The sequence below is a fragment of the Mobula hypostoma genome, chromosome 4, assembly GCF_963921235.1.
Source record: "Mobula hypostoma chromosome 4, sMobHyp1.1, whole genome shotgun sequence".
NCBI classification, from domain to species: domain Eukaryota; kingdom Metazoa; phylum Chordata; class Chondrichthyes; order Myliobatiformes; family Myliobatidae; genus Mobula; species Mobula hypostoma.
Window position 1 is genome coordinate 27,784,420 of NC_086100.1, and position 26,486 is coordinate 27,810,905.

Sequence of the window (26,486 nt, forward strand, 5' to 3'; positions counted from 1 at the left end):
TTTTATTCTCTTTCTCATAAGCCACCAATCACCCATTTTCATCACTCTTCCCCCTCCTGGTTACATCTACCTACCACCTGACACTTTTCACTCAACTCCATCATATTCGAGCTGCCCTTCTTCCACTCCCCTGCCCCCATATGGTTCCTGTTATCACTTTCCTGATTTATCAGAATCCAGCACTTTTAACCTTGTCTCCCATCATTTCACTCTCCAGTCTCTGCCTTTACCTTCACCTACCCTTTCCCCTACCTGACTCCATCAGTCCCACTGTATTTCTTTGTATGCTTCCACTGAGACCCACCTGCCTCTGTGTCCCAACCTGGTTCCCTCTTCCCATCATCCCTCACTCCACACCACCAGTCACAACCCCTCACCCCTGTATCAGCCCTCCCCCGTTCCTCCTTGTACTGGCTATCTTTCATCACCTCTCTCAGTCCGAATGCAGAGTATCAATCCAAAAATCAACAATTCCTCAACTCCGCCACCCACAGATGATGCTCGGTCCTCCTAGTTTCTCCATGAGTTTGCTTTTTACTCCAAATTCCAGCAGCCCCTTGGGTATTTTTTTGAAGTCCATTTGTTGCTCCTTTTTTGAATCTGGTCTTCATTGCACTAAATCCAAACTGGGCATATCTGAGCAGATTTTCCAAATGCTTGTGCTTTGGGGGCATTCATTCATCACTGAATTGATGCAGACCGCATAAAATAAACTGCACTGACTGCCAAGCCTGCTCACCACAGTGGCTTCTAATTGATGAGCCGTGCTAAATCCAGTTTAATTTCTTTACACAACAGTACTGCTTTATCTATCTCTCCTCCATTTAACACCTTACTGTCGCCTTAACCCCTTGTGGATCTACCGTGAAATTCAAACTTGGATCGGTACCTCTGAGTAGCGATACTGATGTTGGTGAAACCAAATTTGGGAGGTGGAGCTACTCTACCAACAGCACCACACTGCCACCCTTCCTTGTGGTAATAAGCTGCCTCTGCGACTTGGCGGTGTAGCAGTTAGTGCAATCACTTTACAGCGGAAGCCATCAGTGAGGGGGGTTCAATTCCCATTGCTGTCTATAAGGAATTTGGACGCTCTCCTCATGACCGCACGGGATTCTCCCTTGTGCGCCGGGTTCCACCCACATTCCGAAGATGCATGGTTAGGGTTAGTAAGATGTGGGGTTGCTACATTGGTGTTGGAAGCACGGTGACTCGTTCAAGCTGCCCCCAGGACAATCTTCGCAGACTTGAGTTGACCCGCTGACTCACTTCACTGTGTCAATAGTTCGATGTCTCTGATCCAACAGTACAGTGGAGTGCACCAATGGCACCACATTACGAAGGGAATAATGCTGGAGAGACTCAGGCAACTTTGATAGAGAGAAAGGGAGAGTCAACATTTTAGGTTGAGGCCCTTCATCTACTCTGAAAGGTAGAGGGAGACAGGCAGTAGAAGGAGGTGAGGGGGTTGATTTTTTTGCTCCAGATTACAATACCTGTGATCTCTTGAGTCTCCATTATGGAGGGAGTACCGGATCCAACTGTACTGTGGGGGAAGTGAGGTACGTAACCCAACAGTACAGAGGGAGTTTCTGACTCAGCAGCATGAAGGTAGTACTTGACCCAACCATACAGAATAAGTAGCTTCTTCACGTCAACGTTAGAGGGTAGGCAGTGAATGCTGGCCTTGCTCACACCGGGCAGTGTTCAATATTTTAGAAACTGACTCGATCTACTTTCAAAGTGTTACTACCAAAGTGCCTCCAATTATTTCAAGAATTGAAGTCCCACTTACACTAGCCAGATAATTCTCATAAATAAAGTTGTGCCCACTGGTGTAATGTTGGCATCTGCTTGCATGCAGCGGTCTTAGATCCTAACAGCAGAAAAAAGAAATTTTGAATCAACAATACAGTTAGTTCAATTTCAGAATATTTCACACTGAGTTCTTTCTATATACAGTTTATTAAAGCATTTCTTTTAAAAATTCTTTGGGCATAATTATTATTCTTGCAATCCACATTTATTTGCTTTTCTCCCATTTCCGGATTGCTGATTTCAAAGCTCCTTCACACTGTGCTAGTTTCAAATCTCTGCTACTACATCTGATCTCCAGGTCATTGGAAATGCCCATGGTCATTTGATGAAGTGTAATGGGATATTTTGAATCCACCTGAAATACCTGTGAGACAGATAGAACCAAGATTTAATGACCTTGAAGTTCTATCATGTTACGTAAAGTTTCTGTGTGCTATTTATAGAGTTATAGAGCAAAACAGAAAAAGGCCCTTCAGCCCATCTAGTCTGTGCCAATCCATGTACTTATCCAAACATCTCTTACATGTGGCAATCAAACCCACACCCACCACTTCTGCTGGCAGCTTGTCCCACACCCGTACCATTCTCTAAGTGTTCCCTCTCAGGTTCCCCTTAAATATTTCACCTTTCTCCCTTAACCTATGACCTCTAGTTCTGGTCTCACCCAACCCCAGTGGAAAATGCCAGCATACGTTCACTCTAACTACATATACCCCACATAATTTTGTATACCATTACCAAATTTCCCCTCATTCTCCTACACTCTGGGAATAAAGTTCTAACCCCTTCAATCTTTCCCCATTGCTCAGGTTCTCAAGTCCTGGCAACATCCTTGTAAATTTTCTCTGTACTCTTTCAATCTTGATAACTTTCTTGCAGGTAGGTGACAAGAAATGCACACAGTACTCCAGATTTGATGTCACCAGCTTCTTATACAACTTCAACATAACATCCCAACTCCTGTACTCAATATTCTGACTGTTGAAAGCTAATATACCAAATGCTCTCTTTATTCGATTAGATTAGATTATGAGGACTCTTTTATTGTCATTTAGTAATGCATGCATTAAGAAATGATACAATGTTCCTCCAGAATGATATCACAGAAACACAAGACAAACCAAGACTAAAAAAACTGACAAAACCCACATAATTATAACATATAGTTACAACAGTGCGAAACAATACCGTAATTTGATAAAGAACAGACCATGGCACGGTAAGAAAAAGTCTCAAAGTCTCTCGAAAGTCCCATCGTCTCACGCAGACAGCAGAAGGAAGCGAAACTCTCTTCCTGCCATGAACCTCCAGCGTCGCAAACTTGCCAATGCAGCACCCTGGAAGCACCAGACCACAGCCGACTCTTGAGTCTATCCGAAAACTTTCAGCCTCCAACCAACCCTCCGACACCAAGCACTGAGCACCATCTCTGCTGAGCGTTTCGACCCCGGCCCTGGCAACAGGCAATAGGCAAAGCCGAGGATGTGGGGCCTCCCCCTCCGGAGATTCTCAATCACACAGTTGCAGCGGCAGCGAAGTGGGCATTTCAGAAGTTTCTCCAGATGTTCCTCTGTGCTTCTCATGTCCGTCTCCATCAAATCAGGATTGTGCACGGCATCCTACTTACAAATACGACATCACCCTAAATACCCATGACACCACTTCCAAGGAGTTATGGATCTATCTTCCCAGATCCGTTTGTTCTATGACACTCCTCAGTGCCCTACTGTTCACTGTGTAAGACCTATCCGGTTTGTTCTCCCAAAGTGTGACACCTCACACTTGTCTGCATTAAATTCCATCTGCCATTTCTCAGCCCATTTTTCTAGCTGGTTCAGATCCCTCTGCAAAATTTGATACCCTTCCTCAGTGTCCACTATGACCCCAATCTAGGTGTCATCTGCAAATCTGAACTTCTATCAAAAAAAAACCTTCACTGGACAGAGCAAGTTATCTATTGCAAGGACTATGCAGTCTCTGACCCTCCTTCAGGATATTCCACCTGTTTAACACCTCATATGATCATGTGCTATGGCATATAACAGAGCACACGCATGTCAGCATGTGGCTGAGGTGATTTTTATTTGAGCTGTTATGACCACTCGTGGAGAAGCTGTCCTTCACAACACAACGCTGCTCTGCTCTAAGGTCCAGGGAACATGAAGGGGAGGTCCAGCCCAGGGCATCAAGTGCTGGAAGGAAGCTTTGCTAGGTTACCTGCCAACTGCTTCCTCCACCTCTCCCCCAGACCTCTCGCCTCCATGACACCCACTTACACCAGCCAGAGTTCAGGCCCATTATCCCTCTGTTTTCCTCTGCACATTCTACAATAGTGTATGTGGAGGAGAAAGGACCTCTCTATAAGGCCTGCCACATTGTGAACATCGATGCAGAAGAATTGTTGGGCTGATGTCCTATTTAAGGAGCTGGGTGATGGTGGGGTAATTGTAGATAGTGTTGCAAAGGAAGCACTAACCTCTCCTACACCTTAAGGATCAACTTGCTGGTTTGTTGTTGTTGACAGAAAAATATAACTCACAATGTTTATGGCGATGAAGACACCATCCACGATCACACAGAAAAATGCTCCGATAACTCCCAAACTGAGGAAGGTGATGGCTGCAACTAGCTGTGGGGAAGATGAAGAAGCAAATAAAGATTAATAATTGAATGCAAGTCATTTTCATTTGGAATGCAAGCTTTCCTATGGAAACTTCTTTATAAAATAAATGCTTAAATGAAAGAATGCTCCATTGTGGGCTTTGTCAAATACAGTTAGGTTGCACTTACATAGTATAATCTACAAAATGTTTCAAAGTGTGCCATATAGGCAAAGCTATAAATTGTATAATTGCAGGTTACAAGAGGTTTATGGTGCATGGGAACGAGAGTTTGACATTTCGGGTGTTGGATAATGGAGTCAGTATAAGCTGGGGGCTTGGGGGCTTTAGAGTCTGATTGTTGCACTGGTTGAGCTATAGGGTTCACCTGAAGGTTTGATGTGTAACTGAGGATGGAGATTAGGGGGCTGTCCAAGTACAAGGGACCACCACCACTACTTGCAGCTTTCTTCCAAGTCACACACCTTCCTGACTTGGAGATGCATTCAGTCGCCACTTTACACCGGCGCACCTGCTCATTAGTGCAAATATCTAATCAGCCAATCGTCTGGAAGCAACTGAATGCATAAAAGCATGAAGACACGGTGAAGAGGTGAAGTTGTTGTTCAGACCAATTATCAGAACGGGGGAAGAAATGTGATCTAAGTGACTTTGACCATAGAATGATTGCTTGTGCCAGACAGGGTGGTTTAGATATCTCAGAAACTGCTGATCTCCTGGGATCTTCACTCACAACAGTCTCTAGAGTTCACAGAGAATGAAGTCAAAAGCAAAAAACATCCATTGAACGGCAGTTCTGTGGGTGAAAACGTCTTGTTACTGAGAGAGTTCAGAGAATGGGCCTGAGTCGACGTAGTAGTAGTCAGAGAATGGCCAGACTAGTTCAAGCTGACAGGAGGGGCGTTACAACAGTGGTTTGCAGAAGAACATCTCAAAATGTGCAACACGTCAAACCTTGAAGTGGATGGGCTACAGTAGCAGACGATCACACTGGGTTCCAGTCCTGTACCTCAAAAAGCAGTCAGAGAGTGTACTTTACTCTTCCTGCAACATCACCGGGAACTCTTCATCCAACAACCCATGGGAACCCCTTCATCCGAAAGTCTGGAGCTGTTCAAAAAGGCAGCTCCCTCTTAGTGAAAGTAGGTAATAAATGCAGATTTCAACAACCATCTCTAGTTTCTAGTGGTCACGTGCACACGGCTGAACGCATCAGAGAAATCAGCCTCTTCTCCATGGATTCTGTCTATACTTCTCACTGCCTCAGTAAAGCAGCAAACGTAATTAAATACCCACCCTGGACATTCTCTCTTCTCCCCCTCCCATCAGGCAGAAGATACAAAAGCCTGAAAGCATGTACCACCAGGGTCAAGGACACAACTTCTACCCTGATGTTAGAACACAATTAAATGATTCCCTTATACAACAGAATGGACTCTTGACCACATAATCTACCTCATTATGACCATTAGACATAGAACCAGAATTAGCCTTCCTGGCTCATCGAGTCTGCTCTGCCATTCCATCATGGCTGATTTATTATGTCTCTCTCAACCCCGTTCTCCTTCACTTTCCCCATAACCTTTGATGCCCTGACTAATCAAGAACCTACTAACTTCTGCTTTCAAATATACTCAATAACTTGGCCTCCACAGCTGTCTGTGGCAATGAATTCCACAGATTGACCATGCTCTGGCTAAAAAAAATTCCTCCTCACCTCTATTCTGAGGCTGTGCCCTCTGGTCCTAGATTCACCCACTATAGGAAACTTCCACTCTGTCTACACCTTCCAAAGTTCGATAATGTCAATGATATTCCCCCTAATTCTTCTAGGGCCATCAAACACCCCTCATATGTTAACCCTTTCATTCCCAGAACCATTCTTGTGAGCCTCCTCTGAATCCTCTCCAATGCCAGCACACCTTTTCTTAAAAAAGAGCCAAAAACTGCTCACGATACTACAAGTGCAGTCTGACCAGTGCCTTTTAAAGCTTCAGCATCACATCCTTGCTCTTATATTCTTATCCTCTTGAAATGAATGCATTTGCCTTCCTTACAACCAACTCAACCCGCAAGTTAAACTTTAGGGAATCTTGCACAAAGACTTCCAAGTCCCTTTGCAGCTCTGACTTTTGAATTTTTTTCCCTGTTCAGAAAATCCATGTATCTAATTATTTATTTATTAATTTACAGTGTGTAACAGGTCCTTCAGGCCCTTTGAGGCCTAGCAACCCGAGCCTAATCACGGAACAATTTACAATAAGCAATTAAATTAACCTACTAACTGGTATGTTTTTGGACTGTGGGAGGAAACTGGAGCAGCCAGAGGAAACTCACATGGTCACAGGGAGAACGTACAAACTCCTTACAGACAACGATGGGAATTGGACCCGGGTTGCTGGTACTGTTGAGTTGTGCTAGCCACTACACCAATGTGCCACCTGAATATAAAACAGTCTACATCTTTATTCCTCCTACCAAAGTGCATGACCATACACTCCCCTACACTATATTCCATCTGCCACTTCTTTACCCATTCTCCCAATCTGTATGTCCTCCCTGCTTCCTCAATACTACCTGCCCCTCCACCTATCTTTGTATCATCTGCAACCTTGGCCACAAAGCCATTACTTCCACCATCCAAATCACTGACATATAACATTAAAAGAAGCAGTCCCAACACCAATGCCTGGGAAGCACCCCTAGTCACCGGCAGCCATCTAGAATAGACCCCCTTTATTCCAACTCTGCCTCCTGTCAGTCTTCTATCCATGCTAGTATATATTCTTGTAATACCATGGTCTCTTACCTTGTTTAGCAGTCTTACATGTGGCACCTTAGAATTCAACAGATTTTCAGGCAAGATTTCCCCTTAAGGAAACTATGCTGACTTTGGCCTATTTTATCATGTGCCCCCAGGTGCCCCAAAGCCATATGATCTTATGATTCTTGAAAGGTGATTACCAATGCCTCCACAATCTCTTCAGCTACCTTTTTCAGAATCCTGGGGTGTAGTCCATCTGGACCAGATGACTTATCTACCTTCAGACCTTTCAGCTTCCCAAGGACCTTCTTCTTAATAATAACAATGACACTCACTTCTGCCCCCTGACACTCTCAAACTTCAGACATACTGCTGGTGTCTTCCGCAGTGAAGACTTGACACAAAATATTTTTGAAGTTTGTCCGTCATTTCTTTGTCCCTCGTTACTACCTCTCCAGCGTTATTTTCCAGTGGTTTAATATCCAGTCTCACCTCTCTTTTACTCTTTATATATTTTAAGAAACTTTTGGTATCCTCTTTAATATTATTAGCTAGCTTACTTTCACATTTAATCTTTTCTCTTGTTATGGTTTTTTTTTAGTTGCTTTCTGCTTGTTTTTAAAAGCTTCCCAGTCCACTAACTTCCCTGTAATTTTTGCCATATTATATGCTCTCTCTTTTCCTTTTATGCTGTCTTTAACTTCCCTTGTCTGCCTCATAAAGAGCACCAGCTACAAAGAAAGTGCCCCCAAACTAGCAGCCAGGATGTGGGATATAAATTTCAATCAGAAATAGAAAAAGCATGAAATAAGGGCAATGTTATGATAGTTATGGGAAATTTCAATACACAGGTAGATTAGTAAAATCAGGTTAGTGCTGGATCCCAAAGGAAGGAATTTGTGGAATGCTTATGGGACAGCTTTTCTGAGCGGTTTCTGGTTAAGCTCACTAGGGGAATAGCAATTCTGGATTGGGTGCTGTGTAATGAGCTGGATTTGATTAGGAAACTTAAGGTAAAGGAACCCTTGGGTGGCAGTAACATAATATGATAGAATTCACCCCGCAGATTCAGAGAGAGAAGATAAAGTCAGATGTATCATCATTACACTGGAGTAAAAGGAATTATAGAGGATGAAAGAGGAGCTGGCCAAAGTTGATTGGAAGGGGACACTAGCAGGAATGATGGCAGAACAGGAATAGCTGGAATTTCTGGGGCAAATCGGAAGCTGTAAGATAGATACTTGCCAAAGATGAAGCAGTATTCTAAAGGGTGGATGAAGCAACTGAGGCAGACAAGTTAAAGACAGCATAAAAGGAAAAGACAGAGCATATAATATGGCAAAAAGTACAGGAAGTGGACTGGGAAGCATTTAAAAAGAAACAGAAGGCAACTAAAAAAAATAACAAGAGAAAAGATGAAATGTGAAAGTAAGCTAGCCGATAATATTGAATCTTAATCATAATCAGGTTTAATATCACCGGCATATGTTGTGAAATTTGTTATTTTTGTGGCAGCAGTGCATTGCAATATATAGTAACAAAAACAGTTAATTACAGTAAGTATATATACAGCATAAATATGAAATAGTTAAATTAGATAAGTAGTGCAAAACTGGAAACTAACAAGTTCATGAAGTTGTTTCATCTTGTACTACCTCAATGCACTGTGTAATGCTTTGATCTGTAGAAACAGAATGCAAAACAAACCTTTCACTCTATCTCCGTACATGTGACAATAATTAACCAATTCCAATCCCATCTTGCCAACAAATTCCACTTCACATAAGGAAATGTCTGGCATAGGCAAAGACGTAAATAAGAATTTCAACAACAGATGGATTGAGGATGGATTAGAGACAAGTGACATGACTGAGGAGAAGGTAATGTGGGCAATTATACACGGAAGTTCAGCATCATCCTAACACTGAAACCCTGAATGACATAATCAGTAATACCTCCTGCTCCTGGTCCCAACAAAACTAATATCCCTCCTACCCCATACGCTACCAGCCCAATAAGGGCACCTGGCTATGTCCCTGCAGGTGTGGGAGTGAACAATTTGGATTTTGATATATATTAAAAAATCCTGTAATTTTCAAAGGCACCATTACCTTTACAAGCATATCAATTCCAAATGTATTTAATTATTTCAGATTAAATTCCCAAATGCCATGGTGGGATTTGAACCTGACAAATATCTTGCTAAAATTCACCAGATCCACCGCTCTACTTTCATCAATTTGGTTTGTCACTTCCCCAAAGAATTCAATCAAGTTCATGACGCGCCACCAGGTCCTTACAAAGCCATATTGACAATCGCTAATCAGCCTATGCTTCTCTAAATGCTCAGAAATCCTGTCTCTAAGAATCATCTTCAATAATTTGCCCACTATTGATTTAAGATTCACTGGTCTATAATTCCCAGCGTTATCTTTATTCACTTTCTTGAACAGATCAATAACTTTTGCCACCCTCCAGTCTTCTGAGGAGTACTCCTGTGGCCAGTGACGATAGAAAGATCATTGCCAAAGCTACAGCAATCTCTTCGCTCACTTCCCGCAGTAAATTTCCTGTAAATCAGGCTGCACTGATTACACAAAATATCCTCCGACTCAGCCTCTTGGAGAATATTCTTTTAGGGAGTATTATTCCAATCCCACATTACAGTGCACAAAAGTAGGGCAGTACTCTTGAGAATTAGGTTAAGTGTCCTCTCCTTAACCTAGCATGGATGGATCAGCTAAATAAACTGCAGTGCCTGAGGCTTTGTGTGTCCTATTAATTGAAGAGTGTTGTTATGTGACTTGCCCTCTCATTAACTCAGTGTGGATAAAGTGTCACAATGTTTTCGTCCAGCTGTTTTTTATTTCAAAGAACAGGGAGTGAAGAATGGGCCATTGACCCTTAACGTCCAGGGGCCCAAGAATTCTTTACGCACTTAATGGTCAGTTTTAATGTCTGTTTTGCATTCCTCTCAGTTATATCTAGTCCACTGAGGCAACGCATCTGTGTTACTTCTGTAGCACATGGAGAGGAATGTCTTTATGGTGGTGTTTATCTTGGAGTCAACTATACCCTCCTGATCCATCTAACCACCTCAGAAAGTAGAGGGAAGCTTCCCACGGTTTTGTCATCCAAAGCTAACATCAATCCCCATTTTAGAGTTCAAATGAAAGAGTAAATGGTGCCTTTGATGAATGTCAGTCAATAAACAGAAAGATCAGAGGAAACACGAGAGGAAATTGGCAAAGGCATGGAGGAGTTACAAAAACAGATTACCAGGTGCAATTAAACTGTCTAAAACACTTGACAATGCATAGGCCTTGATATTAGGATTTGGCTATTTTGGCAGCGAGGTACAATGAAAACAGAAAATGCTAGGAACACTGCACAAATCGAATGAAGGATCTTTGATCTGAAACATTGTCTGTTTCCCTTGCCATGAATGCTGACTGACCTACAGAGGCAAGGAAGAACTTTTTTTAGTCAGAGAGTAGTGAATCTGTTGAATGCTCTGCCACAGACTGTGGTGCAGGCCAAGTCCGTGGGTATATTTAAGGCGGAAGTTGATTATTTCCTGATTGGTCGGGGCATCAAAGGATATGGCGAGAAGGCAGGTGTATGGGGTTTAGTGGGATCTGGGGTCAGCCATGATGGAATGGCAGAGCAGACTCGATGGGCTGAATAGCCTAATTCTGCTCCTGTGTCAATGGTCTTATGTACTCAGACCGAAGCAAGGAGGCAGGGATAAGAGGGGAAGAGAGATGATGCAAGGCTGACCGTACATCAGTGCTACACAGGTTCTGACTGGTTTCAATGCCAACACCTCAACCATTAGGCCTCAAACCTACATTAACAGCTCATTCTAGTTAAAATTCCACTCTTCAAGCTCTGGAAGGTCCAAAGTTCATGTAAGGGCTGAGAACATAAGGTATTAGATGGGTACCCAGCAATTGCAAAGTAAAAGCATTTCAGAGTGTATATTATATACATTTCTCTGATACTAAATTGTACCTTTAAATATTTGAATTGTCTTCACAAGGGATTACATGACATGACATTACACTAAAAGTTATGAATATAATTATAGCAGAAAATATACATCAAAAACTCATCAGTAAATGTAATTAGGGTCCCTGTTTGTTGAGGGACACAGAGAGATAATGGGCACTGGCTGACATTTGTCTTTGGACACAATCAATACTAGAAAAGTTCAAAAGAAAATGGGTAAACCAAGAAAAATTGCAACTATTCGCTGATAGGAAGCTATTGGAAATGATTGCAATACAGCAAATGTGTGACTAACTTGACTGAACTTTGTAATGAGGTAACAGAAATTACTGGTACAGAGAGTGTAGCAAAGTTTCAGAAGGTGATCGGCAACAGAGATCCTACAAAGTACTTTAAGTGTCGTATCAGCTCACTTTAAACTCGGTAGAAATGGAACAGCTGGCAAATACTAGCTTGCATGTCAGCATTTGCTGTACAGGTGGCTTATATAAGAGACTGTTAAGCCAAGGCATTAAGGGGAAAGTTGTGTTACAGATATGGAATTGGGTGTCAAGAAATAAAAGGGAGAGATTTAGACAGTCTTAAACTCGGTTTTGGTGATGAGAGCTCCTGGTCAGTGTTTATTGGTTATTAAACTCTGATAAGTGATGGTGGGCCACCATATCAAACCATTGCAGCGTGTCTGGTGAAAGTAATCATAAAGTCCCTGCAGATGTCAGGGTTTGCAAAAATGAAAGACAAATTACTGGTTTCCAATTGAAAAGAGTTTGTAACTTGGACAGGAACCCGCAGAGAGGCGGTATTGCCAGCTGCTTGCTCCACTCGCCCTTCCTGATGACATAGGTCATGGATTTGGAAGATGCCACTGGAATAGCCTGGGGCCAATAATTGCAATTCATTTTTAGACAGTGCACCTGGGAGCACATTAGGTGAAGGAAATAACTGTTTCGGGTGTCAAATACAGTGTAGCTTTCTTGTTAACTAAGTTGGAGCTGCCCTTATCATGGGAGGTGGAGAGTGTTCATCAAACTACTGATGTGATAGAAAATAGGTCACAGTGAAATTGTAGAGAGGTCCCAGTTCAAAGAAGGCCATTTGGTCCATTAAGTCCATAGTAGCTCCCTAACAGAGCAATTCTTCAGTCCCAGCCCCACCCCCTCCCTTCTAAGCCTTGTAGATTAGTCCTCACAATATGTTTATCCACTTCCCTCTTGAAAACCACATGAACCTAGCTCCGCCACATCTGCAGGAAGTCCATTCTAGGCTCGAAACACACACTGCATTAACACATTTTTCCTTATGGCCTCGATTACTCCTTTTCCCCTTTAGATTTTATTTATACCTGTGAGGTCTTGCCCTTTAGGTTATGGCAGCTAGAGAAGGGGATTGATGGGCTTGCCACAGACTCGATGGACTGAGCAGCCTTATTCTCTGTCATGAGAGAAATACAAAAATGATAAAATAAAAATGTATGCAGCTGTCTCTTGGCAGCTAAAAATTTAATACAGGCTCTACTTTTGAAGTGTTGAGACTTGCTGTGCTTTTTTTGCAACGTTGTCAACTTGCCTGACCCACATTCTAAACTTTGCTTTCTCATAGCCAGTTTAGCCAGCCTCGGGGATGAGAAACTAAGCTCTCTCGCAAGCTCAGAGCAAGGGGCTTAGAAATTCCTACCTCACAGAGATGGTCAATCACATCACACTGCGCTTAATGTCACAGCAGAACTCTGCCACTTTACAGTCAATGCTAAATATACCAGTCTCCAGAAAAAATCCCATCATTTCTAACAAATTCTTCCTCCTCAACAGCCAGCTCCCATCCACTTGACTTGCCCCCAACCCTGGAGTCTTCTGGGCAAATACAGCACAAAAAATTGCAAATATAAACACAAGACATTCTGTAGATGCAGGGAAACCGGAGCAATGCACACAAAATGCTGGAGGAACTCAGCAGCTCAGGCAGCATCTAAAGGGAATGAAAAAGTAGTTGATATTTTTAGCTGAGATCCTTCATCAGGACTGGGAAGGAAGGAAGGAGGAAGAAGCCAGGATAAGATTGTGGGGGGAGGGGAAGGAGTACAAGCTGTCAGCTGATAGGCAAAACCAGGTGAGTGGGAAGGTGGGTAGGTGGAGCAGGCAAAGGGCTGATGAAGGAGGAGTGTGATAGGCCAGCAGAGTGGCAATACTTTTGGAAAAATATACCAGAGAGAAATGGAATCAGTGGCCAGCGAATGAAGGTTGTAGAGAGGAAGAAAGCTGAAGGCTGTGAAGTTGGAGGAAAGTACCTCTGATTCAGAATGCCAAAGGAACAGCAAGGTAAATCCAAGACTGGGCTGGGATGGTAGGTGTAATGGATGACATCAGTATGCACACATGAGTAGCAACGTGGTTTCAATTACAACAGTTAGCTAAGTACACATATTTTCAAATCCTTTTATATACTTGTTAAAAATAGATTCTTAAATCACAAAAACAGCATTGCTGTAGATATTGGCAAACATAATTACATTATTTCCACACATCTTGATACTTCAAAGAACAATTTCAAAGCAGCTTTGAATTTAACCCTCGCTAACCCTAGCATAATCCCACTCTCTGCATTTAGATCAAAGGCTGCACTTTAGTACAGACCTCATTGTTCTGTAGTAGTTTGAGACATGTGCTGTACTAAGTTGCTCAACATTTAACTCCCAGTCACAGTAATTATACATAGAGTTTTACAGAATGACACCAACAAGGATCGAAGTTGCACCAAGCATGAAACAAACACATATTTACAACAGTTTGTCTTTACACACTAATAAGGGGACCAGGGTATGCCCTAACCTCACACCTCCATCATTCTGCGATCTCCTCGAGGTTTTACCTTGTTTCACACTTTAGTTTACGCTGAAATCGTTCCTCCAAATCTGCGAGAGCTGGAACCTCACCCCAGCTAATGGCTCCTGTCGAGTCTGGACAGCAGGTCAGACACCTCTTCAGGACTCACCGAATTAAGGCTGAGAGATAAAATCTCTCCAGGTTTCATCTGGTGCTGTTATGACGATCTGCCCCTATGTTGAGGAAGATTTTCAAATACAGGACAGGGGAGAGAAAGATTGAGGGGAAAGAGTCCTAAACAGAAATTAACTTTAGAGAGTAAAGTCACAATGTTAATCCAATTAAATTTTGTGATTCAATTCCACAAAGTCGCCGCTGGAGGAAATCTCCTTGAGACCTCTCGTGATGACTTAGTGATCCTGTGACTGAGAGTGAGGAGGAAATTTGTATATCATTTCCTTCGAACTTTCAATAACCTTGTGCTGAGGTTAAATTAGGAGAATACCTGGAGATTCCAGTTTGTGTTTTCAAAGAAGACCTGCACAAAGAATGTGTTCCTAACAACCCAAATATAAATTCAGAATGGAAAACTCACAAGTAAGATCAGGGGAATAGAATTAAATACAACCTGCAGTCTGCAGATTCTATCAAATAGAGAGTTGTTATGCTGTCTCCAGTGAATAAAATATTCCTTGTTATACTCTGGGAGTTCTTGATGAATCATATTACGGGATTATTTCTATGCTATTCGCAAGCTCACAAGTGGTCACTTGCCATCTTGGCAACAGCTTGGCCTTGAAATGTCCTTTGTCTACTAGTACTCTCGTACGATTAAATGGTACCAGATGGTACAACAACTCTTAACCCTTCCCATAATATTTAAGTGTGTTCTGATTTTAGCTTTCAATGCAACAGAGGCCAGATTCTTAGTTTTCCAATAAGTACAAATGTTTACACGCAAAACAGTTCTGTCAGTTTAAACTACATACTTCTTAATGTAAATTGATCTCCTTTCAGTGTAAAATTTCAACACAAGTTTCTAATCCAATAACACAGTGTGTGCACAGAGATAACAAATTGGTGACGAGTACGAAACTGAATGTCACAAAATATCACGAACTGCACTGACAGTTACGGAATGAAACACTGAGATTTATACAGCTTGTGAAAGCCGGAGAACCTGTGAGTAACAGTGAAAGACGTGTTGAATTTAAAGTGAATATAACGTGGTGATGGCTTCAGTTGGGAAAGGTGACATATTTGACAGCGCTAATGAAGGCTAGGAGTTGTATATCGAGAGGGTTGAAACACGAACAACATGGAGGAGGAAAAGATAGCTCCTAAACTTCTTAGCTTAATGGGCCCAAAAACGGCCATCTCTTACACAACTTAGTAACCCCTAAAAAGCCAGCAAGCAAGACGTTCGAGGAAATTGTTACAATTTTACAAAATCACTTGAGCCGTAACTGCTGGTAATACCTGAGAGATTTAGATTTTACAAAAGGAACCAGTCAAAGAATGAAAGCATTTCTGAATACATTGTAGAACTGCTCAAACTTTCCCAGTACTGTCACCTTAGAGATGGACTTTCTGATGCATCGAGGGACAGGCTTGTATGTGGCATGCATTGTCAAAGCACTCTAAAGTGGCTACTCTCAGAAAGACCAACCTTATAACGGGCATTGACCTTTGCAATATCATTAGAGACTGCAGCAGAACCACCGAAAAGGAGATTAGAATGAGAAATGCATAAAATGTCCCTGAATGGTGCAAAAAGCCATGGATGTATTGATGTGGCAAATCCTCCCATGATGTAAATGACTGTTGGTTCAAAGAAAAAGTCTGCACAAAGTGTCACATACAAGGTCATGTAGAGAGAGAACGTGCAAGACAGACAAAAAGTACAACCTAGTGAAACGTCTCAAACACAAAACTAAGCAAATGCAGAAAGTTACCAAATGTAAAACAGAATCAGACAATATAGAGTCTGACAAAGGTGAACTGTCATGTTGAGAACTGCATAGTATAACTGAAGCAGATCACAAAGTCATCTGGATCGCAATAGATATGTCCAGTGCAAAACTGAAAATGTAGCTGCATATCGGGTCAGCTTTGTCCATAACTCCAGAGGCTGACTACACCAGACTGTTTTCTAAGATACCATTAGAGAAGACCTCAATGATGCTAAAGACTTACACAGGTGAAAAAGTGTCTCCCAAAGGCAAACTGAAAGTAAATATGACATATGGAGGCCAAACACAACAGTTAGAGCTTTATGTATTGAAAAGTGGAGGGCCAGCACTTTTTGGCAATGAATGGTTGAGAAAAATCCAACTAGACTGGTACTCCATCAAAGCTCTCAGTGCAACATCAACAGGCAATAGCAGCCCAAATGGTAGCACTAACCAGAGACTGTCACAGATGCTCAATGTTAATGGGAGGGTATTTGAGAAGGGTATTTGTAAACTCAAAGGCATGAAGGCCAGAATTGAACTGGATGAAGCAGCAACCCCAAGATTCCATAAAGCATGTCCAGAGCCTTACGCATTACATCCTCATGTATTCAACCTGAGCCTGAGGCTCCGGAGGGTTCCTGTGCTGTGGAAGATGTCCTGCCTCGTCCCTGTGCCGAAGACGCCGCACCCCAGCGGCCTCAATGACTACAGACCAGTGGCATTGACCTCCCACATCATGAAGACCCTGGAGAGACTTGTTCTGGAGCTGCTCCGGCCTATGGTCAGGCCACACTTAGATCCCCTCCAGTTCGCCTACCAGCCCCGACTAGGAGTTGAGGATGCCATCGTCTACCTGCTGAAACGTGTCTATGCCCACCTGGACAAGCCAGCGAGCACTGTGAGGGTCATGTTTTTTGACTTCTCCAGTGCGTTCAACACCATCCGCCCTGCTCTACTGGGGGAGAAGCTGACAGCGATGCAGGTGGATGCTTCCCTGGTGTCATGGATTCTTGATTACCTGACTGGCAGACTACAGTACGTATGCTTGCAACACTGTGTGTCCGACAGAGTGATCAGCAGCACTGGGGCTCCACAGGGTACTGTCTTGTCTCCCTATCTCTTCACCATTTACACCTCGGACTTCAACTACTGCACAGAAACTTGTCATCTTCAGAAGTTTTCTGATGACTCTGCCATAGTTGGATGCATCAGCAAGGGAGATGAGGCTGAGTGCAGGGCCATGGTAGGACACTTTGTCACATGGTGTGAGCAGAATTATCTGCAGCTTAATGTGAAAAAGAATAAGGAGCTGGTGGTAGACCTGAGGAGATCTAAGATACCGGTGACCCCTGTTTCCATCCAGGGGGTCAGTGTGGACATGGTGGAGGATTACAAATATCTGGGGATACAAATCGACAATAAACTGGACTGGTCAAAGAACACTGAGGCTGTCTACAAGAAGGGTCAGAGCTGTCTCTATTTCCTGAGACTGAGGTCCTTTAACATCTGCCGGACGATGATGAGGATGTTCTACGAGTCTGTGGTGGCCAGTGCTATCATGTTTGCTGTTGTGTGCTGGGGCAGCAGGCTGAGGGTAGCAGACACTAACAGAATCAAAAAACTCATTTGTAAGGCCAGTGATGTTGTGGGGATGGAACTGGACTCTCTGACGGTGGTGTCTGAAAAGAGGATGCTGTCTAATTTGCATGCCATCTTGGTCAATGTCTCCCATCCACTACATAATGTACTGGGTGGGCACAGGAGTACATTCAGCCAGAGACTCATTCCACCGAGATGCAACACAGAGAGTCATAGGAAGTCATTCCTGCCTGTGGCCATCGAACTTTACAACTCCTCCCTTGGAGGATCAGACACCCTGAGCCAATAGGCTGGTCCTGGACTTTTTTCCTGGCATAATTTACATATTACATAGAAACATAGAAAATAGGTGCAGGAGTAGGCCATTCGGCCCTTCGAGCCTGCACCGCCATTTATTATGATCATGGCTGATCATCCAACTCAGAACCCCGCCCCAGCCTTCCCTCCATACCCCTTGACCCCTGTAGCCACAAGGGCCATATCTAACTCCCTCTTAAACATAGCCAATGAACTGGCCTCAACAGTTTGCTGTGGCAGAGAATTCCACAGATTCACCACTCTCTGTGTGAAGAAGTTTTTCCTAATCTCGGTCCTAAAAGGCTTCCCCTCTATCCTCAAACTGTGACCCCTCGTTCTGGACTTCCCCAACATCGGGAACAATCTTCCTGCATCTAGCCTGTCCAATCCCTTTAGGATCTTATACGTTTCAATCAGATCCCCCCTCAATCTTCTAAATTCCAACGAGTACAAGCCCAGTTCATCCAGTCTTTCTTCATATGAAAGTCCTGCCATCCCAGGAATCAATCTGGTGAACCTTCTTTGTACTCCCTCTATGGCAAAGATGTCTTTCCTCAGATTAGGGGACCAAAACTGCACACAATACTCCAGGTGTGGTCTCACCAAGGCCTTGTACAACTGCAGTAGTACCTCCCTGCTCCTGTACTCGAATCCTCTTGCTATAAATGCCAGCATACCATTCGCCTTTTTCTCCGCCTGCTGTACCTGCATGCCCACTTTCAATGACTGGTGTATAATGACACCCAGGTCTCGTTGCACCTCCCCTTTTCCTAATCGGCCACCATTCAGATAATAATCTGTTTTCCTATTTTTGCCACCAAAGTGGATAACTTCACATTTATCCACATTAAATTGCATCTGCCATGAGTTTGCCCACTCACCCAACCTATCCAAGTCACCCTGCATCCTCTTAGCATCCTCCTCACTGCTAACACTGCCACCCAGCTTCGTGTCATCCGCAAACTTGGAGATGCTGCATTTAATTCCCTCATCCAAGTCATTAATATATATTGTAAACAACTGGGGTCCCAGCACTGAGCCTTGCGGTACCCCACTAGTCACCGCCTGCCATTCTGAAAAGGTCCCGTTTATTCCCACTCTTTGCTTCCTGTCTGCTAACCAATTCTCCACCCACACCAATACCTTACCCCCAATACCGTGTGCTTTAAGTTTGCACACTAATCTCCTGTGTGGGACCTTGTCAAAAGCCTTTTGAAAATCCAAATATACCACATCCACTGGTTCTCCCCTATCCACTCTACTAGTTACATCCTCAAAAAATTCTATGAGATTCGTCAGACATGATTTTCCTTTCACAAATCCATGCTGACTTTGTCCGATCATTTCTCCGCTTTCCAAATGTGCTGTTATCACATCCTTGATAACTGACTCCAGCAGTTTCCCCACCACCGACGTTAGGCTAACCGGTCTATAATTCCCCGGTTTCTCTCTCCCTCCTTTTTTAAAAATTGGGGTTACATTAGCCACCCTCCAATCCTCAGGAACTAGTCCAGAATCTAACGAGTTTTGAAAAATTATCACTAATGCATCCACTATTTCTTGGGCTACTTCCTTAAGCACTCTAGAATGCAGACCATCTGGCCCTGGGGATTTATCTGCCTTCAATCCCTTCAATTTACCTAACACCACTTCCCTACTAACATATATTTCACTCAGTTCCTCCATCTCACTGGACCCTCTGTCCCTTACTATTTCTGGAAGATTATTTATGTCCTCCTTAGTGAAGACAGAACCAAAGTAATTATTCAATTGGTCTGCCATGTCCTTGCTCCCCATAATCAATTCACCTGTTTCTGTCTGCAGGGGACCTACATTTGTCTATACCAGTCTTTTCCTTTTTACATATCTATAAAAGCTTTTACAGTCCATTTTTATGTTCTCTGCCAGTTTTCTCTCATAATCTTTTTTCCCCTTCCTAATTAAGCCCTTTGTCCTCCTCTGCTGAACTCTGAATTTCTCCCAGTCCTCAGGTGAGCCACTTTCTCTGGCTAATTTGTATGCTACTTCTTTGGAATTGATACTATCCCTAATTTCTCTTGTCAGCCACGGGTGCACTACCTTCCTTGATTTATTCTTTTGCCAAACTGGGATGAACAATTGTTGTAGTTCATCCATGCAACCTATAAATGCTTGCCATTGCATATCCACCGTCAATCCTTTAAGTGTCATTTGCCAGTCTATCTTAGCTAATTCACGTCTCATACCTTCAAAGTTACCCCTCTTTAAGTTCAGAACCTTTGTTTCTGAATTAACTATGTCACTCTCCATATTAATGAAGAATTCCACCATATTATGGTCACTCTTACCCAAGGGGCCTCTCACGACAAGATCACTAATTAACCCTTCCTCATTGCTCAAAACCCAGTCCAGAATAGCCTGCTCTCCAGTTGGTTCCTCAACATGTTGGTTCAAAAAACCATCCCGCATACATTCCAAGAAATCCTCTTCCTCAGCACCTTTACCAATTTGGTTCACCCAGTCTACATGTAGATTGAAGTCACCCATTATAACTGCTGTTCTTTTATTGCACACATTTCTAATTTCCTGTTTAATACCATCTCCGACCTCACTACTACTGTTAGGTGGCCTGTACACAACTCCCACCAGCGTCTTCTGCCCCTTAGTGTTACGCAGCTCTACCCATATCGATTCCACATCTTCCCGGCTTATGTCCTTCCTTTCTATTGCGTTAATCTCTTCTTTAACCAGCAACGCCACCCCACCTCCCCTTCCTTCATGTCTATCCCTCCTGAATATTGAATATCCCTGAACGTTGAGCTCCCATCCCTGGTCACCCTGGAGCCATGTCTCTGTGATCCCAACTATATCATAATCATTAATAACAATCTGCACTTTCAATTCATCCACCATATTACGAATGCTCGTTGCATTGACACATAAAGCCTTCAGGCGCTCTTTTACAACTCTCTTAGCCCTTATACAATTATGTTGAAAAGTGGCCCTTTTTAATGCTTGCCCTGGATTACTATTTAACTATTTATGGTTTTATTACTATTTATTATTTATGGTGCAACTGTAACGAAAACCATTTCCCCCGGGATCAATAAAGTATGACTATGACTATGACTAAAGTGGATGCTGAACTGCAGAGCTTGGAGGCATCTGGAATTCTTGCCAACGTTGAGTGGGGTGATTGGGCCACGCCCATTGTCCCGGTGATCAAGAAAGGGAAGGCCAGAGCCATTCGCATATGTGGGGATTTCAAAGTGAGGATCAGCTCAGTGCTGTGTACTGCGCAGGATCCCCTAACACGAATAGAAGATATTTTTGCATCTTTGGCAGGCGGGGAGAGGTTTTCAAAGATTGACCTGTCATAAGCTTATCTGCAAATGGAGATTGAGGAGTCAAGCAGGAAGTTCAATCAACACCCACAAGGGACTGTTCCAGTATAATTGTTTTGTCTTTGACGTCATATCAGCTCCAGTGATTTGGCAAAGGGCAATGGACCAAGTACTCCAAGATATCCCAGGAACACATTGCTACCTTGATGACATCATCGTGACTGGCAAGAATTATGAAGAGCACCTCCAGAACCTTGGTAAAGAGCTCACCAGGCTGAGTGAGTAAGAGAGACAAGGGTGAGTTTATCAAGAATGAAATCTCATATTGTGGACATGTCATTGACAAGCAGGGCTTACATAAGTCACAAGAGAAGATTGAAGCAGTGCTACAGGCACCCAAACCGGAAAATGTGTCACAACCCAGATCATACTTGGGCCTTGTAAACTACTACCACTGGTTTCTCCCAAATATTTCTACAGTGCTGCACCCATTGAATGTACTGTTGCAGACAGGAGCAAAGTGAGAATGGTCAGAAAGATGTTCCCTCTAAACTGTGCACCAGGGTGTTAGAAAATCTGTATGTTAGAAAACCTGGGTGCGGTCAAGATGACAAGCCTCACCCAGAGCAACATGTGGTGGTCAGGAATAGATAAACAGATTGAAAACTTGGTCAAAAGCTGTTTGGGATACCAAACAATTCAAAATGCCTCCCCACAGGCAGTGTTACACTCATGGGAGTGGCAGTCTTCACCATGGCAAAGAGTACATATTGACTTTGCTGGGTCATTCATGGGCACCATGTTTCTGATTGCTGTGGATGCTCATTCAAAATGGCTCGAGGCTATACCAATGAAGTCAACCACCTCAGAAAAGGCTGTCTCTGCTCTGAGGACTATCTTCGCCAGAGACGACTTACCAGAAAAAAAATTGTGAGTGAGAACGGACCACAATACATGTCAGAAGAATTCTGACTGTTCATGAAGAAAAATGGCATCATTCATTTCAAGTCAGCTTCTCACCACCCAGCAATGAATGGGTAGGCTAAAAGGTTTATCCAAACCTTCAAGAAGTCCATTAAAGCAATGGACAAGGAGGACATTTCTCTCCAGCACAAGGTGGACAACTTCCTTTCTGTGTATCAGAACTCTGTTCTCGCAACGACAAATCAAACACCTGCAATGCTGTTCATGAGCAGGAATCTGAGATCTTGCATAGACCTCCTGAAACCAGACCTCTGGAGGGAAGTACAGAGTAAACAGTTCAGTCAGTTGTCAAGTGAAGCAGTAAGGAGCTTCGAGATTGGACAAGAAGCCCTAGCCCGTGATTACTGAGAAGACAAATGGACACCTAGTAGGATAGCCACAAGGTCTGGACCACTGATGTACACAGTGGATGTTGGAGATCAGACGTGGCGACATCATGTTTACCAGATACTGTAAGGTCAGCTGAAGAGCACACCTGTGTCGACTGCATGCGTCCAACAAGACAGACACATTACAGTCACCGGACTTACCTCTCAGTGATGATCATGCCACTGATGGCTACGTGACACAGGAGACCGAGAATGGTGTCTCAGACAAGACACCTGCCAAACCGGATGCCACTCCACAGGTCCAGAGGCGCAATCCTGAAAGAAGAGTGCCACCCAAAAGACTGAACCTTTAGAATTGTGCTTAGTTATGAACTGTTATTGTGAAAGCATGTTTACTTGGAATATAGGTTTAGGAAAGGGAAATTGAATGTTGTGTACATAAACATTTTTATCTTGTTTTGATCTAAAGGGGGAAGAAGTGTAATGTATGGATCTAATTCTTTTAGAGCAGTAACCCCACCTCCCGTACTATGTATTGATCTGTTGTCTACGCATGCAGTGTTGTGTACACATGAGCATTGGTCTCTCTCTCATTTCAATGTCTATCAGTTAAAGCCATCTCCCGCGTGTGTGCTTTTATTTAATTGATGTAATTGTTCAGAGACATATCACTACTGTAACATGAAGTTCTTGCAATGTTTCGTTAGATGAAGAGTTCCAACACGCTTTGGCTCTTCTTTACTTCGGCCTGACCGAGCTTGGGTTTTCCAGGTCTCCAGCAGGGATTGCATTGCATCCTCTATTAATTTATCACGAGCCTCATTCTCCTGAAACTTTTCCACAGTTTTCCCAAGATACCACATAGTGAGCTGCTTACATCTCTTTGTATCTCTTCATCAAAATGGCTTCAAAGTGTTTGTGATCAGTCTTGCTTCCCATAAATGTACTGGGGTAACCTCTCACACCCAGATATTACAGGCAACTGCTGCAAGGTGAATTAGAATTTAGCATTTTTTAGTGTCTAACTTAATTAAAAAGATCTTAAAAGATTATCTTTATTTGTCACAGGTGCATTTGAAACATCAAAACATGCAGAGAAATGCATCATGTTGCATCAACGACCAATTCGAGGATTGTGCTGGGGGCAGCCTGCAAGGGTTGCCACACTTCAAGGGCCACACAGCATGCCACACAATTTACTGACTCTAATTCTGACTGTATGTCTTTGAAATGTGGGGGGCAACCAAGGCACCCAGAGGAAACACAGTCACGGGCAAACATGCAGTCTTATTATAGACACTGGTGGTAATCGAACCCCCATCAGTGATCACTGGCAGTGTAAAGTGATACAGCTGACACTACATCTCTGAGCCACCTTTCAATCCAGTGCAGTTCATGTGCAATTTTGGTTGGCCATCTTGCATGAAGGCAGCTCAAGGACCATTTCCCAAGTTCCTCCTTCTGAAACGTCCACCAAAGTCTAATCCCCTTCCTCCTATTTCCACACCAGATCATTAACCTCTTCTACTCCGTTCCCTTCTTCCTTTTCGTCTATGGCTGGCTGAGATCCTGTTACACACTCCCTCACATGTGTTAGACAAAGTGAACAGGCCCTGCCCTTTCATTATACTTCTCTGTTTGCTGCTAGTCTTCCTCCTGCTGGGATATAAACTGATTCACCTTTTGGCATCCTTGCCCCAAATTAACTACCAGAAGGTGAATGACTCCTTCGGCGTACATTACCTTTACCGCACTATTCTCACCTGAGTTTCAGCTTCACTCTATGTGAGCTGCAACTTGCTGCCAGCAAATTCTGCTCCATCAGGCCCGTGCGAAATGTTTTCCTATACCTGCCATCTCCTGACAGACTTGAATTTCTCTATTCTCTCATTACATGGAGGGTTGTTGTCATGGCTAAAGGCTTTGAGAGATTCTGGCATCTCATGCCGCGCCCGATTGCTCAGCAAATCTCCTTGTGTTGATGTCCAACCACCATAGCAGCAGCTACGCTTCTGCTTCTTCATCTTTATTAACCACTGCCAGCTCAATAAGCAAAGAAATTGCTTCCAATCATAGTCATGGAGTAATATGGTACAGATACAGGCCCTTCAGCCCAAAAGTTCATGCTGGCCCAAGTGCCTACCCAGCTAGACCCAATTTCCTGCATTTGGCCCATCTCCCTGTAGGTCCCCTCCACATACCTATCTAAGTGCATCTTAAATGACACTACTGTATGTACCTACCTCAACCACCTCCTCTGGCAGCTCATACTATACACTCACCACACTCTGCATGGAAAGGTCTATCAGGTCCCATTTCAACCGTTCCCCTCTCACCTAAATCCATGGCTCCGAGATCTGGACTCCCCTAACCTGGGGAAATCCTGTTACCATCTACTCTGTACACTTATACTCTTTAGTTACTCTATTCCATTACACTCCCCAGTGCCCTACTATTCATAGTACAAGTCCTACAGTGGTTTGAATTTCAGAATGTATCACCTCACGCCGATCTGCATTGAAATCCATCTGCTGCTCCCCAGCCCACTTGCGTATTCTGGAGTTAGGGTGAATAGAAAATATTAACCTCAAGAGCAATCAATCTCCAGATCTGAATCTGAATATGGATGGCAGATTGAATTTAAAATGTAGCTTGGAACAGTACATCGCAGACCAGGAAACAATCAATCGAATGGTATATGTCTGCACATTCATGAAGGTATTTAACTCCCCATTGTGTGATATAACTCAGAGACCACAGTAATTAACACTGATTTTGGGTGCTTTGGTGGGAAAACGCAGGAATTTGAAAATTACATGTAACTCAAAAGAAGCATTATGAGAGTACTGTAACCTTTATTCTTTAATATATAAAAATGTGCTGTAACGATGGGTTTGGAGATCTCTCTCTCTCTCTCACGACTCCAAAAGCTGTTCGCTTTCGTGCGTCCCAAATAAAGAATTTTATATCTATGAGCAGCATCTCTCCGGTGACTTCGTTCAGAGTCACAACAGCCTGACTGATCAAGATCCCCCCATGGTCTACGATAAGCTTCTTCACTGTCAAGAGCAAGGAGATGAGCTATTAACTTCAAACTTTCTGCATAATCACTCAGAGTTGAACTGCACGTGCATGTAACGAGAGCTGCATAACTCATCTGTTTCTACCTTAGGCCACAAACTTATCAATCACCCCTGCTGTGGACCACTTTCCGCAGGTCCAAGATGCTGACTTCTACAAAGAAGGGATCCGTACGCTCCACGACCTCTGAACTAAGTGTGTAAATGTAGGAGGGGATTATGTTGAAAAATAAATGTGCTAGGTTTTCTAAAATTGACTCCTTCTACCTTAGGCCACGAACTTATCAATCACCCCTCATATGTTTTAACGTACGTGATAAATAAATGAATCTGAAATTGAATCCCACTCTACTTAGAGAATCACTAATGATACATTATGGTCCCTAAGACTGGAGGGGTCTATACAGTCCCATGCATATCTGCCATGGTCAGTGTTGTAAGGTATTAATATTCATCAGTCGAACTGATCTTCTGCGTTCCATTGCGTCAGTACTCTGGCACAAAGTCTGTTGTTTTTTTTTCCTGAAGTTCGGTCTTCTTCCCTTTTGCAATGAAGATATTTTTTCTCTGCCTTATTGCTTAGTGGGAATAAAAGGATCCTTTTCCGGTTGGCCCCCAGTGACTAGTGGTGTCCCACTGGGGTTGGTGTTGGAACCACTTCTTTTCATGTTGTATATAAATGATTTAGATGATGGAATAGATGGCTTTGTTGCCAAGTTTGCAGATGATACGAAGGTTGGTGGAGGGGCAGGATGTGTTGAGGAAACAGGTAGGCTGCAGAAGGACTTAGATAGATTAGGAGAATGGCAAATGAAATACAATGTTGGTAAATGCATGGTCATGCACTTTGGTAGTAGAAATAAATGTGCAGATTATTTTCTAAATG

General features: G+C 43.1%; 1 protein-coding gene across 1 annotated transcript in view; it reads right to left on the reverse strand.

Annotated features, from left to right (window-relative positions):
* The window catches only part of LOC134345077 (transmembrane protein 255B), a 105,659-nt gene that overhangs the window by 28,657 nt on the left and 50,516 nt on the right, over positions 1-26,486 (reverse strand). The window contains exons 4-5 of the mRNA XM_063045210.1: positions 4,358-4,447; positions 1,796-1,876 (exon numbers count right to left, since the gene is read on the reverse strand). Of these exons, the coding sequence (XP_062901280.1) occupies positions 1,796-1,876; positions 4,358-4,447 (171 nt within the window). The remainder of the gene's footprint in view (positions 1-1,795; positions 1,877-4,357; positions 4,448-26,486) is intronic.